Source organism: Chionomys nivalis, chromosome 8, assembly GCF_950005125.1.
Source record: "Chionomys nivalis chromosome 8, mChiNiv1.1, whole genome shotgun sequence".
Classification (NCBI taxonomy): Eukaryota; Metazoa; Chordata; class Mammalia; order Rodentia; family Cricetidae; genus Chionomys; species Chionomys nivalis.
Genome location: NC_080093.1, coordinates 93,470,415 through 93,482,445, shown reverse-complemented (window position 1 = coordinate 93,482,445; position 12,031 = coordinate 93,470,415). Strand labels below are relative to the sequence as shown.

The 12,031-nt window shown below is 40.1% G+C and overlaps 1 protein-coding gene across 1 annotated transcript; it reads left to right on the top strand.

Annotated features, from left to right (window-relative positions):
* The first annotated feature begins 10,472 nt into the window (after positions 1-10,472).
* Positions 10,473-11,459, top strand: LOC130879970 (olfactory receptor 51M1-like). Its single transcript, XM_057778783.1, has one exon. The coding sequence runs from the start codon at positions 10,500-10,502 to the stop codon at positions 11,457-11,459; it is 960 nt and encodes a 319-aa protein (XP_057634766.1). The 5' UTR covers positions 10,473-10,499.
* Positions 11,460-12,031: the final 572 nt, after the last annotated feature.

The following is a 12,031-nucleotide window of genomic DNA, read 5'->3' as shown; positions in this document are numbered from 1 at the left end:
CTATATGTGCGTATCACAACAATAAATAATAGAATTTGAGAGGGAGATAGGGTGGAGACATGAGAGATGTAGGAAGAAGAAGAGAAAAAGATAATGTAATTCATTTTTAGTTAAAATTTAAAATTAAAAAATGATCATGCTGGAATTCAGACCAGGAATCTGAATTTATGTCAGAAAGCTCCTTATGTCTCCTGTTTCTTCCTGAGATTGCCTTAAGAAAGAAGTTTATCACTGGGAAATACCTCAGTGACAGTTTGTACCCTTGGAAAACTCTCTCTCTCTCTCTTTCTCTCTCTCCCCGGCTAATTCAGTATTATGCCATGTACTGATTCCCTTGGATTACTCAACTGAGAAGATTTTTTCTGTCTTACATCTGGTTATAGTTTCTTATTTCTATAGGAGCATTCATTCCTTTCTGTTGCATACAAGAGATTGCTGCTATACACACAGCTATCTTTCTCAGAAACATGTGAGATTCCAAGACTGTTTCTTTGTTTTTGTTTTTAAAACAAGGTCTCACTGCATAAACCAGGCTGACGTGAAACTTCTCATAAAACTCAAGCTGGCCTGGAACTTGCAATCTTCCTCTAACAGCCTCCCAGGTGCTAGGCTTACCTGTGTGTGTCACTATCGTTGGCTTTATTTTTTTATTTTTTTAAATTTATTTATTTTTTTATTGAAAATTTCTACTTCCTTCCCTCCTCCCACTTCCCTCCCCTCCCCCCACTCCCTCTTCCCCTCCTTCTCCAGTCAAGGAGCAGTCAGGGTTCCCTACCCTACAGGAAGTCCAAAGTCCTCCCTGTTTCTTCCAGGTCCAGGAAGGTGAGCATCCAAACAGACTAGGCTCCCACAGACTGGTACTGATGGAGCATGTGATCAAACCGGACTTTCTGAATGTGGCTGACAGTGGAGGCTGATGGAGAAGTCAAGGACAATGGTGCTGGGTTTTGATTCTATCTTTGGCTTTAAAACCACTTTTTTTTTTTGATCTTTTATTCATTTTATTTACCAACTGCCATTTCCCATCCCTCTGTTCCTCCTGATCCCTCCCTCCTTTCATTCCCATCTACTTCTTAGCGGGTAAGGCCTCCCATGGTGGGTCAACCAAGCCTGGCATGTCTAGTTGAAGCAGAACCAAGTCCCTCTCCCCTACATCAAGGCTGAGCAGTGTATCCCACTGTAAGAAATGGGCTCCAAAACATTAGTTCATGCAACAGGGATAATGGTGGTTCTAATGTCAGAAGTCCCACAAATAGGCCAATCCACTCAACTGTCACCCACATTCAGGGGGCCCAATTCGATCCTCTAAAGCCATTTCTTAATGATGTGTCTCTCTTGCTTTATAATTATCATTACTGGGTCAGACAAAACAGGGAGGAGCAAACACACAGTGGTGTTTTTGATATCAGAGACCTGTGATTGACAGTCTTGCTCTGGCAGGACTTGAAAACTAGGACTTTCTTAAACTCTGTCTCTAGGTGCATGCCTTGCTGATCCCATCCTGGTCCTGATGTTGAGTTTCTGGGGAGAAAGGAAAACCATCCTTTCTTAGGGAAGTTCTTTTAGCAAGAAACTTCAACTTCATTTGTAGGACCTGATAAGTTAATGCCACATCATTAATTATAAGTCTATGTAAAGATTTAGAAGAAGGTGAGATGACAAAGAGTGTCAGCAAAGATACCAAAAGCCAATGGCTTTTGTTGACCTCAAAACAAATTACTGCAAAGGACTTTCAGAGGTCAGAGGTTACGTGGAGCAGAATTCTGCGACTTCACAGAGCCATCCTTTGAAAATAAGACCTGACTGCCAATGACGTGAAAGATGTGCCTACTCAGTCTCAGAAGAATACATTCTGCCACATCCAGAAAGCTGTTTAGTTGCCTGATCAAGATCTTGACAATTGGCAAGTTCTACAGACTCTCTGTCAACCTACAACTCACAATTTTGTCATCTTTTCTCCAAATGTTCATTGAAATTCTCAGGTATTTCTGTTACAGCATTCTAAAACCAATGGCTATTTTCATCATTCCTTTTAAGTCATGTTTAAAAGTTTTGTTAAACAGACAGAAATCACTACAGAAAACCATAATCAATCAAAATGCAGAGTTGTAGACCTCAGTCCAAAGGATACATCTACAAAATAAATCCTGCACTCGAGAGGAATCAGAGAGATTGTAAAAGCCAGAAGGTTAGGGAGCGTTTTGTAAGGCTGTTTCCCCTGGGAATGTCAGAAGCACACCCATAAAGTCTCACCAACTTGGCTGCCTAACCATTAGGTGAACAAGGACAACAACAATAGACATGCCAAAGTGGATAGGGAAAACCCAGGAGAGCTCAAGTCTACACAAAGAACTACAGGCAACTAAAGAAAGCTGTGAGGGAAAGAAATAGTCTTCCCAAGGGGGGAGTATACCAATCAGTTACCCAATACCAAAAGACCAGTTCTGAAAATATATACATGATTAACACTATACAGACCAAGCAGATGATATTTAGGAATAAGTATGTATATGCATATAATGTATATAACAACAATCAATGAGAAAAGAAGCCATGGATTAGAAAGAGAGCAAGAGGAGCATTCAGGGGAAAGAAAGGAAAAGGGAAACGATGTAATTGTGATCCTGGAGAAATAAAAGAAGCAATTTCTAGAAGCTTTGATAATTTTGTAACATCTGCTCTCTATAAGGAAGACCTGTCCTTTCTATCCCAGTGCTACATAATTCCTCACCTGCAGTGAGCAGCATTGTGGTTATGACAAGCCAACCAGGCTTTAGAGTAGCTACCTCCTCTCTAACATGACTTCTCTATGACATGATTGACTGACCCAGGAAGTGGTGTTTAGGAAATATCAGATCTGCTTTAGTAAGACAGGTGTCAGAGATCTCTAAGCTTAATAGTCCACTCTCTTAGTTAGTGTTTCTGTTGCTGTGATGAAACCCCATAACCAAAAAGCAAATTGGGGATGAAAGGGTTTATTCAGCTTATACTTCCATGTGCCTGGGCCTCATCGAAGGAAGTCAGGACAGGAAATCAAATCAGGGCAAGAACATAGAGGCAGGAGTTGATGCAGAGGCCTTGGAAGAATGCTGCTTACTGGCTTGCTCCTCATAGCTTGCTCAGATTGCTTTCTTATAGAGCCTAGAGCCACCAGTCTCAAGAATGGAACCACCCACAATGGTCTGGACCATCCCCATCAATCACTAATTAAGAAAATCCCTTATAGCTGGATCTTATGAAGACATTTTCTCAATTGAGTTTCCCTCCTTTCAAAAGAGTCTAGTTTGTGTGTCAAGTTGATATAAGACTAGTCAGTACATCCACAAATAAAACAGACATGAGGGATAAAATTCGTTCCTCTTCAGAATGAATGGGTGGTGTAGGGTTTAAGAAAAGGGGGGCTTGCTGAAAGAACATCTGTTGGGCAATGTGTCAACTACTGCTCTATTAATATTGTAGAGTTAGCGTGCTAACACATATGTAGGTGGACAGGGAAGTGGAGGTGTACTAAAGTAATTCCAGGATCAATATTTCAGCCTTGATGATCCATATTAATCCTCTATCACACACTGGAGTTTAGCAGACCTGGACCTTGGATAGAGGGAAAGTGAATTTGATGTTTCTCATAGCAGAGAGCTTTCCCTCAAGAGCAAACAGACTGGGGATATTGAGGACCTTGAGTGAGGGTCTCTTTAAGGTCTATGTGTGTCAAGTCAGAATGAGAACTAAGGCTTGGACAGTATTGCTAAGGTGAAAGCCACTCGGAGAGATTCATATCTGAGAGATTTTTTTTTTAATTCTGAATGAACTAAACAGTAATTTTGTCTCCATTAAAGTTGGGGTTTTTGTTCAGGATTTGTTGGATGTGGGATGTGGGTATATATGAGAGAGAAATAGATCATTCTTGAAGAATGAATGGGTCAGGAGTTCTCAGAGCTGTGTGGCAAGTATAAATGGCATGGCAGCATAGCACTGAAGGAAAAAACTATTCTGGGAGATGAAATGAAACCTGGTGCTGGTTTGAATTTTAACTTAGCCTTGAACTGAACCCTCCACCCAGTAGTTACGCTGGGGAACTACAAGCATGTGCACTGGCCCGCTTCAGTTTGGGAGGAGCCTCAATTTCCAGCCAAGCCCGGCTCAACCAAAGGGGGCTGGAAAGAGACCAGTTTAAGCATAGAAAGAGTTACCAGTTCTGTGAGAAGCATGGTAGTTGAACTCTCTGTTTTTTAATTAATTCATTCTCTCTCTCCCTCCCTCCAAATATTGCATGTACCACTAGCATGTTTCAAAACAGAAAACCTTTAAAATATTGGATTTTTGGACTAACTGGATTTTGTACATATCTTTATAGTAACTGATTTATATACTTTAGTAACAGAATCCACCACACTCCCGGTTATAGCCTTAAGTGAGGAATTCTAAGAGTGGTATTCCGTGACCCCATATAGTAGTCATTCATTTGTTTTGCTTCGTGTCTTCCGGACCCCAGCATTACTCAGAGAAATAGAATAGAGCTAAGGGTGGCTGCTTTGTGATCTGCGCCACTCTCATCCTGTCCTCGGCATCTGTAAACAGCCTCTGCCTGCCTGCCTACTGCATGCGGAGTCAGTTATACAAATTCCGATAGGGCACCCATCTGCTTTACTACCAGCCTGGTCTACAGAGCTAGTTCCAGGACAGGCTCCAAAGCCACAGAGAAACCCTGTCTCGAAAAACCAAAAAAAAAAAAAAAAAAAAAAAGGAAGCCAGATCAGGTTTGTCTGTGTAGCTACAGAACCCAGTTCAGGGCTCCTCACAGTAAGTACTAAATTCATGCATTTGGATGAAAATACATAAGAGTGAGTAATTTTTAGATAACATGCAAAATAGGTTATTTAGAGTATGATAAACTCAACAGCAATAGGGAAAACAAAAAATGTAGAAATGCTGAGTGGTTTGTTGTTTGTTGTTTGTCTGTTTCAGTATGACTGTCAAATGCTATTGTTTGCACACTAAACCTTCAAGTATATAATTTATATAAGAAAAGCATGAATATTTGAGCCTTATAAATAAACACAGTTAAGCCAGTATTACAGGACTCTACACACACAGTTCTGGTCCACTTTCCCTGCTGAAGGATATGACACATTTTTTTTTTGTGCCAGTCTCTAAAAGCCCAGCCCTGTGTTTGTTTCCTCCTCCTTGGGTTTCTTTTTCTTTTTTTTTATGACTTTATTATGCTATATATTTTCTGTGTGTTTTGAGTGGAAAGAAAAGCAAGATCACTGACTAATCATATCATGAAAAAGGAAAAATTGATTTTTTTTTGCAAGAAGATGAGATATTCACATCAGAGGAGTAAAGAAGGCAAGAGCAATTAGGAAATTCGATTGTTTTTGACCATGTGGGAAATATCCTTTGTATTCAAAGTTGAGTAGAGAGTCTTAAAGCCTGAAGTGTGCACCTGGACTAGCATTTGAGGTCCACTGTACAGAAGTGATGAAAGTAATTTGATCTTTGGACTCAAAAACAGAGTGACTGGTAGAAAAAAAATGAATGATTTAGCAATGAGTAAATAAACAATGAGTAAAAAAATCGACTGTAGGAAGGTAAGATATTTGAGGAAGTAGTTATGCCTGGACTTCAAGATAGATAAGCAATTAAGAAGACAACGTGGCGTCACATATATAACCCCCTTCATATGTTACATTCATCCTTTGCTGTAAACTCTGGGTCCTTTGCCATGCACGAAGGGAGGGGAATGATGTCACAGCTAATACTGTTGGTTCTTCATAAAGCAGGGAGGAAATACAATGAGGTAGGATGAGTCTCACTGCTGCACCCAACCCTACACTCCAACTTCAGGCAACCCTGTAGAAGGAAGGATAAGTGGGGGTAATGAAAGACTCCTTCCTGCATATGTGGAGCCACCCCTGGGACTCCTTGTTTGTCCTCAAGTTCTCCCAGCTGAAGTGAAGTGTTGCTTTACAAGGACAGAGGAAGATAAATACTTCCCTGACGGAGAGCAGCCTGTGCCTCTCCCTGCCCCTGCAGCCATTCTTGCCTGCAGCACAAACTGCCATGACTTCGTGGCTTTGAAAGTAACAGCAGTTGGTGAGTGTCCACTCCTATCTTCTGTTGGAGCGATGTAATAGGGAGAATATAACTAGAGTGGAGGACATGCAGGAACTAAAGGAATGGAGGAATGGTGTTCCAAAAGAGCAGTGAGCACAGATGGAGGTGCTCTCAGCTCTAATTTGGGCTTCTCCCATACAAGTTTGAGTGAGCTTCTGTAAATGCATTACCCATATTTTCCTCACTGTAGCTCAGACATTTCTCTCTTGAAAAATTAAATCTGAGTATTTGAGCTCTCTGTGGAATCTTCTCGACTTTTGGAGTTCTCAGTGAAAGCTAGGGACAGCGTCAGAGAGAGGGGCCTTCTCTCCCTGGAGAGCAGAGATCATCTACAATGTTATCTTCTGGTTGGAGAACAGTGGTGCTCTGTCTTCATGATGATGGCTCCTGTGCAAGCCAGGCTCTTCCTGGATCATACCTAGAGATTAGCCTCCCACTGGCACAAAATGATCGTCTTTCTGATCTTTATGTACCCACTTGCCCAGCTGTCAGCTCTACTCGCTGTGCCCTTCTCGTGACCTAACACATTTGTTATGTGCATTTTCTGTCTCAGCCAGTGAGCACAGTAGATCTAGTAGCTCTTGATCTGTGTGTATCAATGCTGAAATCGTTTACTGACAATCGAATTATCCAAGCACGAACTCCTTTTCCACAGTCCTCCTCTACCCTACTCAAAAGAGGCATGTTCTGCCCTCCTAGAGATGTTCTCTACAGTGTAAGATGAGGAATAAGGTCAAAATATTTATTCTCAATTCATAAGAAACAGTGTTTCTCCCAAAAGTTCATTCTGCAAATAGAAAATGCTAAATTTGAAAAAAAAAAATAGGTATGGCAAAGGCAGCTAAGTACTTGTGGTGTGTCAGAAATCCTCATTTCGAGAACTTTCCTTCTCAGACCTCACTGATATTTTCTCTGTTGTGAGTGTTACCACTGCACAGTCATTAAATATAACCATTTACTGATGGACAGACTCTCCTGCTTCTCTGTGGAAATGGAGATATGGAGTGGCTCTCCCTTCACAGACAGTTGTCTCACATTGCCAACATAAACTCCCTCTAACTTCCTTTCTAAAATGAGTAAGTCCTGCCCCGCCACTGTCTCTGTGGACTTCTTGCTTTCACCAGATCCTTCTCCTTGTCTGTTGGGCCATATGACGCTGAAGGCAGTGATAACAGCTGAGCCCAGGACTCCAGTCACAGCCAGGTGGGACAAGAGGTGAGTAGCATGTCCCCTCCTCATTTGGTTCTTCATATAAACACTGCAGGGTAGAGTTCACCACATGGTAATCACTGCCCTGGAATCCAGGGGTCATAGTCTACTTGGTTGAAAAAAGAAGAATTAAAGAATCATTAGTCTTAAATACATGTATAGGAGGGACAAATGTAAACATAGACATGTGTTATTAGTAGTATATAAATAATTTATGCAACATAAATTTAAACATGCATTGTTCTTAGCCTCTGGCCAAGGATCAGCTGTGAAGTAAAAATATATATGGATATATAATCATAATTTTAATATATTTGTGTTTATGTGCATGCTTTTATTCTTTTATAACATTATATTTTATATACAGTGTATAAAGACCACTAATTACTGATAAGTAATATGCATTTTATAAACTATAAGGAAATTTATAAAACATACATGAGTTGTACATGTTTGTACTTATGCTAATACAATATACCCTATCTAATTATAAAAAGCAAATACTGAATATATATATATATATTCATTTTATTTCAGTAGCATTACATAAAAGGTGTGCTGAGAACTCACCTAACTCTACACAGAGAAGTCAGAGATGTCAGTAAGAGGGAATATTTGTACTGAGGCTTAAACATCAGCAAGTGTTTACTAGTTGAAAAAACCAGAGCTGTTGTTTGCCAAGAAAGCAAGAAATATAAAAAGCAAACATCAAGTAATAGTAACACGGGTGCGATAAATGGAGTAAATAAAGGAGGGATTTGGAAAGGTCAATTCAGAAAGGGCCTGGCCAGGAGTCGAGTGCTACAGACTCTCGTACATTAGAGCAATATAATTTGGCACGAGACATGGCTTCAGACCCATCTGTGAGACAGGGATAAAAGGATTCATAGTTATGAGAAACACAAATGTGTAAGTTTTATACTCTTTCTGAGTTGCACCTGACATCAAGAAACTGGGCCTATTACCACAGCTCTTTAGTGCCCTGAAAGGGAACCTAAGGAAGGACTGACATTGTAGCCTAGAGTTAGCATTTTCCAAATGATGCTGAGACAGCAGGGGGCGGGCTCTGGGGACAGAGGACCAGACATTACAAAGTATGTATCAGAGGGATCAGTGAAGATGGTTTGGGGAAAACTGAGAACAAAAATGATGAATACAAAGATAAATACAAGGAAATAAGTGAAGGGATATTCAAAAGGAAGACTGAACTCAGTTAAAAAATAGATAAGAAAGTTAAAAAAATTGAAGTTCATATTTGGAAACAGGTGATAGCTAAAAATCACAAGCAGCAGAGAATTAAACGTGGGATGATGGTCTTGAACTCAGTGGTAAATGTAGTAAGTATAATTGACACATATTAACAAGCAGCTCAAAAAGAGATAGCAACTCAGGCTGGCTATCTGGATTAGAGACAAATATTTACAGCAACTTTACAATAATAACAAATAATAAATGAGAAGATACAATGTCCAAGGTCAGGAAATTGAGTAACATGAACATTTTAAATAAAGGAAGAAAGAGTTTGATGGGAACTGTTATAAGAATCAGGAAAGAACCAGCCAATATGATATCAAAACATCTGAGAGGGGAATTTTAAAAGGTAAGGCATGGTCAGAAGTACATATAACTGATGCAACTAAATCAGACATTCTAAAGACGTACTAAACATAGGCCCTTATGAATGTATTTAAAAGGCTTTTTGCTGACTAAGTGGATTATAAAAAATTAATAGGTTGTGAGTTATTTATTTGAGTAGAGAACTGCTAAAGAAATGGAAGGACAAATGAGCAAAATATTCTCACTTCCTGGCTAAAATGATGTGGGTTTATCTTGGTCTTTTTTGTCATTCATTTGTTTGTAAATATAATTTTTATTTGGTTTTTGAGACAAGGTTTTTATGTGTAGTCTTGACTGTCCTGGAACTTGCTCTGTAGAACAGACTGGCCTTGAACTCAGAGGTCCACCTGTCTCTGCCTCCTATGTGCTGTGCTAGGAACTAAGTGTACTCCTCCACGGCCCAGCTTTTTTTGGTTTTTGTTTGTGTTTTATTCTCTCGCTCTCCTGCTATGACCTCCCCTGCACTACCTTATACTTTGTTCCCATTTCCTCCAGCCGCTGTACCAGGCACATCCCTGAAGTCTTTAGAACGTGCTGGCTATTCTTATTCTCACAATCCTCTAGACGTAATTCTTAGTAATCTAACTGTTGCATCTATGTTCTCAATATCTCATCAAGAATTGTATAATGTACCTAAAATCAATGGTCAATCCTAACTCATAACCCAGAAAGCATGTTCGTTTTCATTATCCCTCCTCCTTTTATGTTTTAACTGGATTTCTAACCTATATTTTCCACAACACACCATCATAGTAACAGTGTGATTTTGAGTGAGTGGGAATCAGAAAGAATCTTGGTGGAGGTGAGGCAGGGGAAACCATAATCATAATATACTGCCAGCATTACAAATATAAAAAACAATGATTTGATTTATGTCCATAAGATAAATAAAATAAAATTGTTGTTGGAAAAGACAAATTTTTACCTTGCTTTTGAGCTGTGAAACATCAAATTATAAATGTTCTGCAAGGTACTACATATAAATCTGGAAATCAAAAGAGAGCTGTAGAGTCGCAAATCTAATTCTTATCAGAATAAATATGAAAAATGAAATTATGAGAGTAAATTTTATTGCCTGAGGAGCAATATTAGAGAATTTCAAAATATACCTAAGAATGGAAACAGACATATTTAAAGACTAGAGAAGATTTAAAAAAAAAAAACAGTAGAAAAGACCAGAAAATAATGTCTTCACTCTGGAGGCAGAGGCAGTCAGATCTCTGAATCTGAGGTCTACAGAGCGAATTATAGGACAGCAAGGACTACACAAAGAAACCCTGTCTCAAAAACAAGATGGAGAGAGAGGGAGGGAGAGAGGTAATGTAAATACAGGGGAGAAGCCTAGTGACGGTTATTTCATCAAAGAAATTTCGAATACTGTGATGTGAATGGCTAAAGCATAGAACTGATGAGCAGAGTTGAGGATGAGAAGTGAGAGATTACTGTGAAATTCCTCACAGAGTGTTTGTGAGACTGAAGAACTAATGAATAATCAGAGATATCCATTTATTTTCAGCTCCATCCTTGAGGAATACCACGCAATATCTTCTTAATTCATGGTCCTGTCCAACGTTACTCACTTCAGCCCCATGTTCTACCTTAGTAGCTTTCCTGGTTTGGAAGCCTTTAAACACTGGATTTTCATCCCCTTTTTCTTGATGTACCTGGTGGCCATCTCTGGCAATTGTCTCATTCTGATGATTATCAAGAGAAGCCCTCGTCTGCACACGCCCATGTACCATCTGCTCTCCTTGCTGGCGCTCACTGACCTGGGGCTGTCAGTGTCTACCTTGCCCACCACAGTGGGTATATTTTGGTTCAATTACCATAACATTTATTTTGGAGCCTGCCAAATCCAGATGTTCTGCATCCACTCTTTTTCCTTCATGGAATCTGCAGTGCTCCTTGCTATGTCCTTTGATCGTTTTGTGGCAATCTGCCATCCGCTGAGGTACTCGGTCATCATCACTGGTAAGAGAGTGATCAGGGCAGGCCTATGCGTTATTCTCAGGGGACCTGTAGCCCTTATCCCAATTGTTCTCCTCCTGAAGGCTTTTCCCTATTGTGAACCTCTTGTCCTCTCCCACTCATTTTGTCTACACCAGGAAGTGATACACCTGGCATGTGTAGACACCACCTTCAACAACCTGTATGGACTGTCACTGGTAGTGTTTACCGTGATGACAGACCTGGTGCTCATTGCACTGTCCTATGGCTTCATCCTGTACACCGTGGCAGGACTGGCTTCCCAAGAGGAGCAGATCCGAGCCTTCCAAACATGTACTTCACATCTCTGTGCTGTGCTTGTGTTCTTTGTGCCCATGGCAGGGCTGTCCCTGGTGCACCGCTTTGGGAAACATGCACCACCTGCTGTGCACCTTCTCATGGCCAATATCTACCTCTTTGTGCCACCCATGCTCAACCCAGTCATTTACAGCATTAAGACCAGGGAGATCCGAAGGGCAATCACCAAACTCGTAGGCTTTAGGAAGGACAATTCTGAGCCCTGGGTATAAATGTGTCACTGAATACCCTTACTCTAAAAACCAAACCCTGTCACATTAAGTACTGTTTGTTAGAACATCAGGCATCATGATAGCATCAACATCTCAATCACAAATAAAGTTTAGTGTGGTGCTTTTTTTTGTTTTTTGTTTTTTTTTTTTTTTTTTCAAATTTTGCCTTGAGAACACAGATCTTCTTTGGAGACACAGAACTGGCTTAGAGAGCAGGCTCCTCCTGGGACAAATGAGATGAAGTTGGGAAACAGTTGCTTGGCAAACCAAGCATAGATGAAAGCAAACTTTATCTGCCCATTTCTCAAACGTTCTGTCAGAATCTGTGCCCTGGATAAGGAAGTGGCATTTAAGCTCTGTTCTTCACGCTCTACCAGTTACAAAGGAGTGCTTTGCTTCTGTATACTTTTTGCCTTGTTTCTATGTACTTCTTTTCATGTTTATTACTGTTATTAATTGAGGTATTGTTTCTTACAAATTGAGGCAAGAGTTTCTCATGATCATGTACGTTAATAAAGGGGAGTTTCAGAGTTAAGGTAATGCTTTTTAGTCTGTATAAAAAGCCATACAAA

Coding starts and splice junctions, on each gene's coding strand:
- LOC130879970 (XM_057778783.1), top strand. CDS start 10,500: ATGGTCCTGTCCAACGTTACTCACTTCAGCCCCATGTTCTACCTTAGT.